We start from the raw sequence: 16,970 nt of genomic DNA, 5'->3' as shown, positions 1-16,970 counted from the left end.
CAGAACATTTCATCTATGCAGGTAAAAGCATAAGCCAAAATATAGTGTCTCTATTTAATGACATAATGCTTACAGGAGAAATACCTAAAGTGTTCAAAACAGGAATTTTGACACCGGTACACAAAAAAGGAAAGGACTCCACCCTACCAACAAATTATAGGGGAATAACTGTTACATCAGCCCTAGGGAAAGTATTTGAATATGCCTTACTTGACAAAATGATAGATCTTAACAATAACCAATCCGAGCTACAATTCGGATTCACTCAAGGACTATCTCCAATTATGGCAGCATTAATAGTTTCAGAGGGCATAGTCCATGCAAAGCAACAAAACCTGAACCTGTTCTTGGCTACACTTGACAGTCAGAAAGCATTTGATGTGGTCCACCACATGATTCTCATGGAAAAACTATTCTATGAACTACCACCAGACATCTGGAGAGTGGTTCAAGATTTATATACCAATATGTCATCAAAAATTAAGTGGAACAGCCATCTAAGCAAGCAATTTTCCATAAAGCAAGGAGTAAGACAAGGGGCAGTTTTATCAACCCATTTATACAAGTTATATATAAATGAACTACCTGAAGAGCTAGAAAAAAGAGGTTTAGGGCTAAATATAGGTCTTGACTACTGTGGCAGTCCATTATGTGCTGATGACATTGTTTTAATGACGACAGATGAAACAGAAATCCAGGCAATGCTAAATATTGCCTACAAATTTTCCTGTCAGCATCGCTACAATATTCATCCAGAAAAGAGCACACTTATCAAAACAGAGAGGATAAAAACAACCAAACAACAACATCCTATAACTCTGGGAGAAAAACCAATAAAAGAAGACCAACAGACAACCCATCTTGGCATTATCAGAGCAAGTAAGAACGAAACAAAACTAAATATTCAAGAACATATCAGTGTAGCCAGACGGACACTATATACTCTAATTCCTGTTGGACTAAATGGACAAGAAGGGCTAAACCCTATAACAGCATACAAGATATATCAAGCTTATGTGCTCCCAAGACTACTATATGGATTAGAAGTACTAACACTAAATGCCACCCAAATGTCGGAGTTGAAGCAATTCCACCTCAAAACTCTCAGATGCTTCCAAGCATTGCCAATTAGGACATCTAGTGCAGCAGTTCACATGCTAATTGGAGCCCTTCCAATTGAGGCAGAGTTGCACAAAAGACAGTTGAGTCTCTTGTATTCCATACTAGCATCAGAAAACACAAAACTGAAAAAATGTAATGGAACGACAGATGACCATAAATGCAGGGAACGCTGACAGCTTCTTTTCAAGAGCACAAGAAATCCTGAATTTCTACAATCTGCCATCAATAGCAGAATTCAAAGAACATCTGCCCTCAAAAATTCAGTGGAAGAAAGATACCAACAGGAGCATTGCTGAGAAATGGACAAATCTCTTACAAAAAGAAATGGAAGAAAAATCTACACTGAAGCATTGTAACATCCAAATGCTAAAGATACATGAAGTCCATCCCGTATGGAGAACATTACCACCAATAACATACGAGGTCAAAAAGGCAAATATTAAAGCTAGGTTACTGACAGGAACATACCTATTACAAGAACATGTTCAAAGGTTTAATGGAAATAGTGAAGATCAAAAATGCCTGCTTTGTCAAATAGAACAGGAAGACTTAAAGCATTTCATACTAAGATGCCCAGCATTAAATGAGCAACGTCAAAAAGTGTTTCCTGCACTGAAACAAGCGATAATATGCAATATAGGCCAGAAAAATTGGCAAGAACACTTCGCTGGAAACAAAGAGCTATTAATACAAGTAATTGTTGACTCGACCAAAGTACGGGAAAATAGTATGAAATTCAAAACAGTGTAGCTGTGGCCATTGATTGACCCATCAAAATCATCCATTGACTGGGACAATTTACGTGAACGTTTGTCTGTAACAACCACTGTTCATGACGTACCTACGATAGACATTTAAACTGTGGGGTCAACAAAGGTTTCTTAACGCCTTTAATTATAAAATAATTCGAAAAATTAATCAGGAATAACCTTTGTGTTTTGATTTATATAATTGATATAAATCAAAATATCGTGTTATTTCTGATTAATTTTTCGAATTACTTTATTTAGGTGTTGAGAACCTTTGGTGACCCCATAGTTTAAGTGTATTTAAAAGGTACATAGTGAGCATTGGTCGTTACATACAAACGTTCACCTAAATTGTCCCAGTCAATGAATGATTTTAATGTGTCAATCAATGGCCACAGCTACACTGTTTTGAATTTCATACTATTCTAATTCTCAACGAAGAAATTTCAACAGAGATAGAAAGAATAAGCAGAAAACTATGCTATGACCTCCATTGTGGAAGAACATTATTACACAAAAGGATAGCAGTATCAAAGCAGTCTGAGGCAAAAGACCCCGGGTGCAATGTCTAAATAACTATTAATTTTTACCCCCCAAAAAATTAAGTTAGTTAATTATCAGACATATAACTTAAAAGGAAGCCTAAGAGTAAACGTAAAAGGACAAAGTAACATAAATAAGGAATAATCAATATTTTAGATTTAAAAAAAAAAAGCCTAAATTAGTAATATATCAGATCAAATATTTTAGATTTTATAAAAGTTCCATGATTCGTTATGATCAACCTCTATTTTAACCGTAGAACAATTGGTAAAATAGAAATATACTGATATAAATTCTGCATGATTTGTACAGTAACATAACAGTTAATTTTAATTTTAGTGGTGTACATAGTAATGATAAATCCCAGACCATTAAATAACAATCTATATTTTTATTAATCCTTTTATTTTTTTCTGTCAAGAAATAAATGAATAAATTATCTATCCCCTTTTACCTTTTAACAGTAAATCTATTTCACCCCTTTTTAATCTGTGCGTTTTAAGATATTTTGACTAACATTATTATATGCTTAATGTACATAAAATAGTAGGTGTAAATATTTTTATTTTAGTGTTCTTTTACATTAATAAATGGTTTTAGGACAACAATTATCTTTTAAGGAGTGTATATATTCTAATCTAGTCTGCTCCATGTTTTTAAACAGCAATAAATAAAAATTAAGGGATTTTTTTTATACCGTGTGACACGGGTGCTCCGTTGCGGAGGAATTTACTTAGAGAAGAAGATATGATGAACAAAATATCGTTTCGTTTAAGATGTTTTTTGTAAATTTTCGACTCTTAGGTCCCATCAAATTACAAACCTTGGATTAAAAATAATTATGTACTTAAAATTGCTAAATGTGCGAAAACTTTAATTTATCAACATTAAAGTCATATAATACAATTGTAAAGTTAAATAGTTCAGCGCGTGTGTCCGACGAAGAATCAAAGGCAAGGATTACATGCAATTATCTGTTTCTTTTCATACCTAACTGTTATAATTTACATTGTAAAAACAATGATATTTTTAAAAATGGCTTCAGTATGAGATGGGCTTGTGTGATTTTTGCAATTAATTTTGAATCCATTGCTAATCGTTACGCGGAAAGATGAAAGAGACAACATAAGAGAACGTTGGCTTGTTGTTTTTACAATAGAATCTTTTAAAATTGCAATAACTCAAAATTTTACATTATTGAATGTTTTTTACTAGTTGTTGAAACAACGTTTAACACAGTGAATCCCTAGAATTAAGGTAGGCAGTTTAAGTTATTTTAAAGTCTTATATCTAGTTCTTTTTCAGTTTGTATAAAATTAGATTACCAATTAGGGAGGTACTCGTAGGCTAGCTAACGTTTAACTTGTCCCGCTTATGTGTACTGTCCTTTTTTCTTCATCATACATTTGGCTAAAGCACAATAAACACATTTTAACTGTCTATAACATGTACACGAATTCAAATCTAAATAATGGATAGAAGACAACGATTCTACGTAATCTATTTTGTCTCTCAATTGTCCAAAAATTGCTCAAAATGATAGATGATTATCGATTGAAAAATACTAAAATGGAGAACGGAAAACGAAACATGCCTTTGAAAGTAATCTAGACGAAAAACATCATTTACGTATGATGTGTTACATTTCGAATAATGAATCACCTATTCCTCAAAATGAAACAGTTAAGATCTTTTCGAGTATTTTTTGTAGTTCGCCTGCTAATATATATGCTTAGCCCCGCCACGTTCTGTTTGTCACAAATCAGGAGACTGAAATTCTGTGCTTCTCGTTTGGTGTTGCTTTTCGCTTATTGTTTTGCTCTTTAATCAAGCCGTTAGTTTCTCGCTTAAATTGTTCAGTTGACTGAGACCTTTTATATACTAGTCAACAAAGGAAACGATACAAGACAATGTATTTTCCATATAATTATAATGAAATTGGATACACTGTACCGACATTAATTATTGCCCAATTGCCCTAATTGTCACATAGTGGTTTTTTTTTTTAAACCATAGTTTTAAGGCAGAAAAAACGATTTTAAGGGGGGATTTTGTTATTTCAAAAAATTTTAACAAAAAAAATAAAAAATCGATATTAGAACTTAAAATTTAAAACTCAAAAAAAATAAATGTCATGAATGATATTTCTAGATCTAGGCCAAAATCAAAATCTAAATAAATTCTGTTCTTTCGTAAAATTGTCAACAAAAAGGGTAATTTTCTGTATTTGGAAACAACTTTTTCATCTGGTCTTTCTATCTCCTTACATTTGTATATTGTATTTTTTTATGCTATCATCGATTTGTTTTTATGTAAAACTCTGCAGCTTTTTTTATATTGGTAAAAAAAATGTTACACAGTTGTACCTCTAGTTTTTTTTAATTTTTATTTTTTTTAAATTGTCTTAAAATTTACAGTTTTATACGTCAAAGTATTTATCATAAATACATTCATAATATCTTTCAATAACTAAATGATCAATTTACTCTCAGAAAATATTAATATTGAAAAGTGTCGTAAATGCATGTATACAGGAGATTACTCATTTTAAATCTGATGGATAGTTGTCTCATTGGCAATCATAACACTATATGTCTCTTCTCAGAACTAAACCGAGTCTGTTACTGTTCTGACAATCGATCTGAATAAACCAATTATAAAAAAAATAGCAATAAAAAACACCTTTTAACTTCATTTGAAAACGATTATTGATTGGACGGTATCTGTATAGATGTGTTTTAAATGCACCGAGCAGTATCAAAGGTGTTGTTTCCACAATAAATGTTTGATGTTAGTGTGTATTTACTTTGTTCATCCATGATTTGAATTATTTATGCATAACAATTAATTCTCTTGCATTGTGACTTGTTTTTTTACAATCCCTACTGTACAGTAGCATTTTCGATTTGTTAGTGTTAGTTATGACAGGGACATATAATACAATTGTATTAAATGTCTCTGATTATGATTGATTCTCTCCTCCCCTCATAATTGTTTTGGTAAATTCATGATTTACTAAATCAGTAGCTCAAAAGTAAAATGGTCCGCCCTTTTGTCACATTTTCTTTGGTCTAAACATATTCTGCAGGTTTTAACTTTCTATTTTTTTTTATAAAATTTTTATTTTAATGTAGGATAAATCGAAAGAAATCCGTGTGTGCCAAAAAATAATTTCTGATGCGCGATAACCGTCATAACCAATTTGCGCAAATGCTACGTTACCTAAAAATACCTAGTATAGTTATTTGCGACAAAAATAAAATATACGAGTGCTCCATTTAAAAAAAAGCAATGCGTATATACTTTTCTGTTCAAGTTAACCGAGTAGGAGACCAGGAGTTTACTTCGACGAAGTTAAAGGTATATTGCTTCAGTATAACTGTAATTTATTTCAAACTTTTCTTGATTTGTCCTTTCATAGTTTAGGAAATTATAAGACAATACGAGTACAGATCCCTAATGCAAAATTGTCCTTTAGTTATAATAGATGAATTGGCTGTTTTTAAATCCCATTTGTTCATATCGTTCTTCACATGTTTAGTTTTCGAATTCTTTGTATCGAGTGTTCCAAATGAATGTAAAACTAGAGAAGCGCTTTGGAAATCAAGTGCTATTTTATTTTGCATGCACTGAGTCGACACCACTGCTGGTGGAGTTACAATTAATTTTTTTTATATGTTAAATTTCCTTGATAGGTTTTTATTGAGAAATGCATTATGGTTTAGAACTATGATTCCTAAATAAAAAATGAATTTCGTAAATTGCCTCAATTGATACCTTGGAACAAAACGTTTGGTCCAATTAATACCTTTGAAAAATAATATACTTCCGGACAATTATATATCAGTCGAAAATAGCAACAAACGCAAAAGCTGCTGCCTACAAAACTGGGTTGACTTTTTTGGGACTGAACTTTGATTCATAATCATAAACCCCATTAATCAAAGAATGACAAAAACATGGCCCCTCTTTTCAATCTATAGTCCATTAGTCATATATTGGTCTTGTCCCTTGACAATTGGGAGGTATAAGCCAGGAATAAAGAGCTAACAAAGGTACCCAGATAAAGCTTTCTTTATAAATCTCCAGACATCACGCTCTTTTTAATCGTATTTGATAAATCAATTTACCCTTTTTTACTGTAAAAGTAAAGTAACGTAATCTTTATTTAAAGTCGGGTTGCATATATACTAAATTACAATGAACATGAGCTCGTAAGAGCACTTTAAACCGACTGATATTAATAAACAAAACATACATGTAATAACATCAGATACACATACAACACAAACATACAGACAGACAGACAGCACATATATATATATATATATATATATATATATATATATATATATATATATATATATATATATATATATATATATATATATATATATATATATATATATATATATATATATATATATATATATATATATATAATAATAATATATAGATAGCAAATACAGAATAAAAGCTAAGCAAGCTATATATTAAAACAAATCTCAAATATCAGCACATAGTAGCACATAGTATTTATATCGGAATAGCACATGCAAAATAAAAGATGTATGCCGATGATGGTGCACAGCATAAAATAACGATATGTCCGAAACATCTATTTCAAATTAGTATTATGCTGAAACTTATGGAATCAAAGAGATAATTTTATGATATGTTTTATGAACTTGGGGGAAAATTACATCATTTGGAGCTATAAAAGAGTTGACAAAAAGTCAAAATCTCAAATGTTATTTAACAATTATATCAATTGTCAGATGTATTAAAATACAGATTGATTAAAAAATTCCAAATATTTTTTTTTTTATAAGCATATTGTATAATAATATTTGATCAAAATGGCATTATTTAATAAGTTCAAACATATTTTATTTGCAAAAGTAGCAAAAGGGATCGGACACAAGTTAACACATTATAAATGACGTCATCTTCCTAATTATTTGGTAGAAAAGTCATACAAAGCGACAACAAAATTAACGAAGAACATTTTGTCAATGATTTTTATCATACCACTTGATATTTATTTATGCACATATTTAATCTTTCTTAGGACAATATCTCCTTAGATAATGTTTTATTCTTGAACTGTTTACTGAATAACCTACATTATTAACTCCTTTAATAAACAGCTGCGCAATGAGCGCATGATACGCGCGTCGCGTTTTAAAAGAATATAGTTCAATGTCATTTCAGAAATTAATGAAATTTAAATTGCATTGGAAATGTAAAATCTTTATGTCCGGCATGTTGAATACGGACGGGCGGATGGATGGACAGAGGTTTATTCCAAAAAAAATATTTACGTATAAAAATAGTTATTATGAGTTATGATTATCGAACTTTTTCGAACATTTCAGGACCTTGCTGGCACAAACCTAGCTAGCTGTTATAAATATCATATAAAATCTGACCAGAAAATGTAGGCTAGACACGAGAGCGACAATTTATGCAATGTTCAAAGTTTGAATTTCAAATGGTCATAATTCCTGTAAAAATCATTTGAGCCGGCTCTGATTTTCGAACTCGTCCCAGGCATTGCTGATACATACTGTTGATATTAATTTCATAAAAAATGACTAAAATATAGACTTGAGAGCGCTCACAGCACAATTTTTTTACTGAATTTACATTCGAAGGGACAAATTCATACAAAACAATGGATTAGCTTTGATTTTCGAACTCTTCCCACACCTTGCTGATAAAAACCTTTAATAAAAGCTCAAACAATCATATATGAAATTTAGGCTTGAGGTATACATATAAGTTTCCATAAAGTTTATATTTTCTAGGGTGTTCATTTGTTTGAAGATAGTTTATCATTTTCGACTTCGTACGATGTATTGCCTTTGATATAAATATCCGATTAATATCTAGCGAGTATTGTCGTACATGTGAGCGCGCTTACAATACTCCAGACGGACAGAGAGACGGACGGGCTTACGCACGGTATTTTCCGTCCTTTACAGAGCGTTAACAAACTCAATATATTTGATATCTCAATTAAAAAATATATTGCGTTTGCATAGGGTGAAAAATGCAACCTATGTAATTTCAATTTAAAGTAAACATGTATTATTGTTTATTGCAAAATCTTAATAAACATATTAGCTGCATTCAAGTATAAAACTTCGATATAGCGATAAAGTTTTGTTGAAATATAATTTGGATTGTGTCCCCCTCCCCCGTTGCTATTCATCGTTTTTTACCCCCCTAAAACAAAAACAAAAACAAAAACAAAAACAAAAAAACAAAAAAAAAACCACTACTCGCATGCATATACGATAATTCCGGAATATTCAGTCAAACAAATTAAAAAAGAGCCATACGGTTTGATTTTTTTTTATCATTGTAGAAGGCCTAATTATCATTTGTAAAGTTTAATTGTGTCCATACTAATTCATGGTGCGCTTCATCATATAGTTATAAGAAGATGTGGTATGAGTGCTAATGAGACAACTCTCCATCCAAGTCACAATTTGTAAAAGTAAACAATTAAAAGTCGAAGTACGGTATTCAACACGGACCGTTGGCTCACACCCGACATCAAGCTATAAAGGGCCATAACAATGGCTTGTGTAAAACCATTCAAACGGGAAAACTCACGTTATAATCTACATAAAAACGCAGAGAAACGATAAACGCTTATGAACCACATCAACAAACGACAACTACTGAACATCAGAATCCTGACTTAGAACAGGTGCAAACAAATCCAGCGAGTTTAAACATATTAATAGGTACCAACCCCACCCCTATAACCTGTTTTTACCGATAGACTGAACATAAACATATTGTTTAGAATTGTTATTGCGTTGTAAGAATAAGCTTAACTTTCGTAATAGTGATGACAATATATATGCATTGTTTTTGCCTTTGATGTGTTGTTGTACACTCTGTAGTTATGGTTTTATATTATTATTTTTCATTCAATTTTATTTGTTTCTTTTTCAGAATGGGTTTGAAAGATGATCTTCAGTCTCGTCGTGGCAGAACCAAATACACCACTGAGCAGGTATATACATATTACAATAATTCAATAATGATAAAATTTAGTTGAAAAATAAGTACACCGTATACGACAAAGAAGCTCAGTACGATAAAGACAAATGCATTCTTTAAAATTGGCATCTGAAAGGGTGTTATATAAAATATTATAATGTCAAATCAGCTCTTTTGATTTATTCATTTAACAACAATGCAAACATATCTTTCTATAAAGTTGTTCTATGTAAAAGTTATGATTGAATAAACGAAGATTAAGGGTAAGCGTGAAACGAAACAGTAACTCCATGGAACTTGTTACACAAATACACATCTTCATGTATGTCGAAGTCTTCAAAGTAGTTTAGTCCGAAAACAAATATTCTTACAAATGCAAATTGAAATCCTACATTCTATCACAAATCTTATTTTTTAAGAATCAATCAATCAATCAATCAATCAATCAATCAATCAATCAATCAATCAATCAATCAATCAATCAATTCGATCAATCAATCAATCAATCAACTTGAAATCCTGCATTATATCACAGATCTAATTTTTTAAGATTTTAAAAATGTACTGATGTAATGACGAGAATTTTTCAGTCAATCAATCAATCATGCCCTACTTAAACAATCATTAATGAACGATCTTCTCACATTTCCCCATAATTCGGAAAGTCATCGGCATGTTACATGTACCAACCGTTAATACAAGTATAATTTTAACTAGATCCAAATCACGGACCGTCCTCTTTTCCTTCCAACAATAAATAAACATTATAGTTTTATTTAGAACCAATGACCATGAAAGATTGGAGGTATACAATGATATATACCACTTCCATGCAATAACGAACCCCTCTCCATTCCAAATATTGACAGAAACGAGAGCAAAGAAAAATTTCAACTTCTGACCGCAAATTCAACAATCATTTGAGGATAAGATGACTAAAAATACAAAAGACTGATATATTGGCGGTACATATTTAATCATGTTTATATTAATGCAAAACTAAGGTGCTTATTTTATTTGTTACAAAGCCAATATATTTCAATATTAATATATTCAAAAATTTGTACAAGAAACTTGTTTTTAAATTGAGTTTTCTTTGTTTCAGTTGTATGCTTTGGAGAGGTCATTTTGTCTGTCTCAGTATCCAGACACCGCCACAATGGAGGAGCTTGCTGACATGTGTAGTGTTCCAACAGATAAAATATCAGTATGTATAGAGTAACAACTAAATTATTCTAAATGTATATGTCATGATGCCTATTTTATCATTTAAACAAACTAATGGACAGAGGAAAAAATTGTTGGTTACAGTTAACTGGACAATGATACAAACATATTCAGGACTAGATATAATGAATACGAACCCATGTGTAATAAACCGACACAGTGTGTCAATTTTTTAAAACAGGACTAGTTTTATTGAAGACATATATATCTCCAAGCTGCCCTGCAAAAATTTCGAATCTGATATTAGATATTATATTTGTATTTTATTGTTCATTATCTCCACGTTCATGCACCCCCCCCCTTTTACACTGTTGGGTTTCAAATAAAAAATCCGAAAGTAAATATTTTATTTTTGTTTCTTCTTTATTCTAACTAACCATACAACCAGGTCGATTTCGATCATGGCAAAATTAACATATGTGGTTAAAAGAGATGTTGTCGATTCTTCTAAATGTATTTTCCTCACAGGGTAAAAATCGGAAGATGTTGAAACTCTAGTGAATATTGATAGTCTATTCAATATCCTTTAAGAAAAGTTTGTAAAAATTATATACAAGTATATCCATTAACCAAAATTTTACTTGTTATTTTTTTCAAAAATGTTATTTGAAGTTTTAACGTTGTAGACAATTTCAACACAATATTGAAATTTATCCAAAAGACATCCATGACCAAATAATTTTATTTCTACATGATTAGGAAATAATTTCGGTGCTGTTAAGAATTTCCTTCTCATCCTTTTTTTTTTGGGGGGGGGGGACAAATTGGCTTCAAATATAAACAATCTCAGGCTAAATGCCTTAGTGTGTATATCCCGTAGTACACATATTAAGTTGTCAGAGTACTGTTAATAAATATTAAGATAATTAACCGATTGTTAATTTTCAGACATGGTTCCAGAACAGAAGGTCTAAGTTTAAACGTCAATCTAAAGACTCCAATATTGCCTGGATGAGGAAACACATATTCAACAGAGACCCAGCAGTAAAAGAAAATCATGTACTGTCACCACCAACAACAGAAAGTACCAAGTGTGCTCCTAAATCAAAGTAAGTATATATATATATACAACTCGTCTAAACATCAACCCAACAATGTTAGATCTGTAAATTTGCTTTCGCAAATTTTTGGTTCTTCCCTCGCCGGGATTCGAACCCATGCTACTGTGATATCGTGACACCAAATCGCCTGCACTGCAGCCGTCCAGCTAGACCACACGACCACCTGGGCTCTCCAAAAAAGAGCTTTCGCTGGCCGTGTGTTACCTTTCCTCGTCAGTTTTAATCTAGCGGCGTACTACAGTACATGATATATAAGGCATGAAGATGTTATTGTTACAGATCAGCTAAATTATCTATAGTAAAGGATCCTACAAATTAATGTAATGTATTGTTATGAGTTACAATTTATGACAAAAATAAGCAAAGACCCATCGAAACAACATCTGATAAACAAATTTAATAATACTTTTAGATATTTGGATGATATTTTGGCTCTCAATAATGACGACTTCAGTATGTATATTAATGAAATTTATCCTGTTGAACTTACTTTAAATAAAGCTAATACTAACAATGACCACTGCCCTTTTCTCGATCTTGATATCTCTATCACTAATGGAAAGCTGAATACCAAAATTTATGATAAAAGGGATGATTTTTCATTTCCTATCGTTAATTATCCGTTTTTAGATGGTGACGTTCCCTTGTCACCATCTTACGGTGTTTATATATCTCAACTTGTACGATTCGCTCGTGTATGTAACAATGTTTTCGATTTTAACGATAGAAATTTATGTATTACTGAAAAATTATTACACCAGGGTTTTCGATATCACAAACTAGTCAAAACATTTACTAAATTTTATCATCGGTATAAAGACATCATTCGTAAATATAGCTCAACATGCAGACTTCTAATACGTTCAGGTATTTCACATCCAATTTTTTATGGTAATATTCTTTATAAAGCACAAAGGTGTCAGTATTCACCTCAGAAACTTACAAAACCTTTGAATAGACTTATTAAGAAGGGATATAATTACGATACTGTTGTCAAGTCATTAAAGATTGCATATTTTGGCGTTAATATTGAGTCACTGATAAGGTCTTTGCATAGGAACTAAACACATTTATTCTAAAAACAGTTGTTGGCATGACACGGGTTATGTTCTTCTCATATATGTTATGATGGTATGATACTAAACCCCTAACGGGAAGGATTGTGCCTGATGTTCATATGATGAAATCATAATCTTTCAGTCAGTTTAATTGAAGTCTGGAGCTGGCACGTCAGTTAACTGCTAGTAGTCTGTTGTTATTTATGTATTATTGTCATTTTGTTTATTTTCTTTGGTTACATCTTCTGACATCAGACTCGGATTTCTCTTGAACTGAATTTTAATGTGCGTATTGTTATGCGTTTACTTTACTACATTGGTTAGAGGTATAGGGGGAGGGTTGAGATCTCACAAACATGTTTAACCCCGCCGCATTTTGCGCCTGTCCCAAGTCAGGAGCCTCTGGCCTTTGTTAGTCTTGTATTATTTTAATTTTAGTTTCTTGTGTACAATTTGGAAATTAGTATGGCGTTCATTATCACTGGACTAGTATATATTTGTTTAGGGGCCAGCTGAAGGACGCCTCCGGGTGCGGGAATTTCTCGCTACATTGAAGACCTGTTGGTGACCCTCTGCTGTTGTTTTTTATTTGGTCGGGTTGTTGTCTCTTTGACACATTCCCCATTTCCATTCTCAATTTTATAGTCACAGAAAATAATTATATGTATAAGTACGTTTGAGTCAGTGACAACTCTACAACAGATGTATCCATCGGATCGCCATCAATGATGGTGATACATGGCTGTGTATATATATAGAATGAAATTCATAACAGTGTAGCTATGGCCATTCATTGACTGGGAAAAATTAGGTGAACGTACGTCTGTAATACCCACTGCTCACGACGTACTTATTATAGAAATTTAAACTGTGAGGTCACCAAAGGTTCTAAACGCCTAAATAAAATAATTAAAAATACTAATCAGGAATAACCTTTGTGATTTGAATATAAATAAAAATGGCCTTCAACACGGAGTCTTGTCTCACACCGAACAGCAAGCTATAAAGGTTGAATACTTAAAATTCTTTACTTGATTTTTTGTTATGGTTTGACCATCAATTTTCCTAATATGATATCGCACGTTCTTTCAGATTTTTTTTTTTACTTAATTGGCTTTAAAAGTTACAATACACGTTGTCGTCTGTTTATGTAGTTCATATGTGTTTTTCGTTTCTCGTTGGTTTTCCCGTTTGAATGGTTTTACACTAGTAGTTTCGGGGCCCTCTATAGCTTGCCAAGGCTCCGTGTTGCAGGTCGTACCTTGACCTATAATGGTTTACTTTTATGAATTATTACTTGGAAGGAGAGTTGTCTCATTGGCACTCATACCACATCTTCCTATATCTATGTGTGGATTGATCATCTTTTTGCGGACGTCAAAGCGATTTAACAACTGCGTCCTTGCAAGTTATTGGAAAGTCAAAAAGCTATTTGGATTAAATCTTGTGAAATTTGAATTTACGTTAATGTATTGGTAAAATGTAAAACAAATTGTATATAGGAAACTTGAAATTATTTTGTTATTTTTGTGTTATGAATTTGTATTGATGCCATCTCGTATATTTTCTTAATATGAATAAAGAGATAGTCAGTTTGTCTTATACGCAACGAGACACACAAAAAAAAATGAAAAAAACAGATTAAAAAAGGTGCAATATTCATTCTTCAACAAAAGAATACATCACAAGAATATAAGTTTTGTAAGAAACGTGAGAAATTGTGTTGGACTTGAAGATAAAGCAAAGTGACAAATATCTGATGAATCGTTTTATGGTATTAAACAAAGAAATAAAATGATTATTTAATTATCCTGAACTCTTCACAAACAAAACCCACATGTATATGCATTGAATAAATAGTAGGCCATTCTTAAATGATCACACCGTAGAAGTAGTTGTGCTCTTAATCATAAGTTAGATATTTTGTGAATTAACCCCATCAACTTAATTCAGTTTTTTTTTTTACAATGGATAAACCTATTTTTTTTTTTATTATTATTAAATGATATTATCTCTGAACATTATTATTTTTATGAATGACACGGTTGTATGTGATGATATAACAAATATTTAAAACAAATTCCTTTAAGCTTTGTTAAAAGAAAGTTTCATTTTATGTATCGAAATGTGTAACAAGTGAATATTTCAATCCCCACTGGAAGGCCTCTGACAGACTGGGTGAGCATATAAAATCATAGCCGTTGACAAACAAGTTACTACCTACAAACGTTTTACCGTCGACCACACTGTTATGCAATTAATTCTATATATATATATATATATATATATAATATATTAAAGAATCTTAGTTTCCAAAAAACAAGAGCACTGCTACCGGCTGAACAATGGAATTAATGTTGTATTTGACAATTTAAACGTTTGTTTCTAGAAATTGATTAATTTACAAAACATAACCAATCGTTGTCCTCTACGGAAAAATAAATTTTAGAATTTGAGGGATACCTCACCGGCCAAATAAAACTAAATTAGGGAGAATAACGTCTATAAAAATAAGAATACGTTATTGGCGATCATTTACGGTTAGAAATACCTGATATGAAAGAAAAAAACTAAAATATATAGTCTAAAAAATTCGTATATTTCTCCTGTTTTTTTTTACGATGAACTAAAAAACAGTTTTTAAAAAAAATCATAAGATCCTTATGTATTACCTTATTTATTCAATTTCAGTAACCAGTAACTAAAGTTTATTATCATTTTTTGTTTGTTTTGGATATTTGTATCGTCAATAACTTTTTTGTTGCTGTGCATAATACTCAATTTAAAGTAAAAATAAAATAACTAGAATACCTAACATCAAGGATAATTCAAAACAGAAAGTCCATTATCAATGGTAAAATCAAAAGCCCAAACATATCAAACGGATGGAAAACAGCTGTCATATTTTTGACTTGGTATGGGAATTTCCTTATGTAGGCAATGATGAATTGAACCATGTTTTGTAGCTAGCTAAAACTCTCACTTGTATGACAGTTGCATACAATTTAATCGTTGTATGACTTGAAATGTGCACCCTTCAATATATAATTTTTGCAAATCAATTAGTTAATTCCTATAGATGCAAAATAACTACGTTAATATAAAATATCATAAATTTAATTGTTTCTTTTCTTTCAGTTTGTCATATATGCCAAGTGTGTCTTCTTGTTATTCGTCTCCTCCAACACCGTTCTACCCGCCTGTAGGTCCATTTGACATGTTCAATGACATCTTACGTGACATCAGCTTTACCTCTAATCAACCAACCATGGGAAATTCTACGCCAGTTCAGCAATTTGACAACCAGACAACGCTATCAGCAGAGTCATCTCCAGACATGAAACAAGTAAAAACATCGCCATTGCAGTCTTCAACTCCACAGCAGTGTTCTGAACAGCATTTACACTTCAGTCAACTTCAAGACAGGGTCTCGCCAGTCTATAGCTCACCACTACAACAAATGTCGTCGCCAGACCAAGAATGCATGCTTAACTCATCATCAGAAAGTTCTTCATATAGCAGCCAGACATCTCCGCCATCATATCATCACAGCGCTACACAACATCAGACATCACCACCAACTCAACATCATCCAGTGTTGTTTCAACGGCCGCACTACCTTCATCAAGCGTATCCATGGCAATACTTTCAGACCTCAGTAGCAGTGGCACATCGTATGTATCGACGCTAACCATCAAATGTTGTTTTAAAGTGTCTTTGTGGTTAATAACACTAATGTACTAAACTAATTGTTAGATGTGACTTTCGATTGAAACATCTGTAAATTATGTTTGAATTTGTATAAATATCAAAATGATAGTGCTATAACAAAATAATTAAAGTTCATTTGCTTGTCTTTGGTATCATTTTTTATTCTCCATTAATTAAGACGATTCCCCTTTTTATTCATACAATATTAGTAAATGTTGATGAATAGAAAATATGTTGGGTATAATTTCAACGCGACATCTACCAAAGAACACTAAACAAACCTAGAATCGAAATATTGACGTCAACATATGGCCAATAAACATAAAAAATAAAATCACAAAAATACTGAACTCAGAGGAAAATCAATTCGAAAAGTCTATAATCACATGGCAAAATCAAATAACAAAACGCATCAAAAACGAATGGACAAAAACTGTCATATTCCTGACTTGGTACAGGTATTTCCAAATGTAGAAAAT

General features: G+C 31.8%; 1 protein-coding gene across 1 annotated transcript; it reads left to right on the top strand.

Annotated features, from left to right (window-relative positions):
- Positions 1–3,585: 3,585 nt before the first annotated feature.
- On the top strand, positions 3,586–16,596 carry LOC143052629 (uncharacterized). The gene is made up of 5 exons (XM_076225730.1): positions 3,586–3,671; positions 9,387–9,447; positions 10,540–10,641; positions 11,550–11,710; positions 15,919–16,596. Exons 2-5 carry the CDS (start codon positions 9,388–9,390, stop codon positions 16,469–16,471), a joined length of 876 nt encoding a protein of 291 aa, XP_076081845.1. The 5' UTR covers positions 3,586–3,671; position 9,387; the 3' UTR covers positions 16,472–16,596.
- Positions 16,597–16,970: the final 374 nt, after the last annotated feature.

The sequence above is a fragment of the Mytilus galloprovincialis genome, chromosome 1 (assembly GCF_965363235.1).
Source record: "Mytilus galloprovincialis chromosome 1, xbMytGall1.hap1.1, whole genome shotgun sequence".
In the NCBI taxonomy this organism is placed as follows: domain Eukaryota; kingdom Metazoa; phylum Mollusca; class Bivalvia; order Mytilida; family Mytilidae; genus Mytilus; species Mytilus galloprovincialis.
Note: the sequence above shows the minus strand (reverse complement) of the source record. Positions and strands in the feature narration are given on the sequence as shown.

Bases quoted from the DNA above. Each gene is read 5' to 3' on its own strand.
- LOC143052629 (XM_076225730.1), top strand. From the start codon at position 9,388: ATGGGTTTGAAAGATGATCTTCAGTCTCGTCGTGGCAGAACCAAATAC. The intron at 9,448-10,539 runs GTATATACATAT...TCTTTGTTTCAG, and splicing joins CCAAATACACCACTGAGCAG to TTGTATGCTTTGGAGAGGTC. The intron at 11,711-15,918 runs GTAAGTATATAT...CTTTTCTTTCAG, and splicing joins AAGTGTGCTCCTAAATCAAA to TTTGTCATATATGCCAAGTG.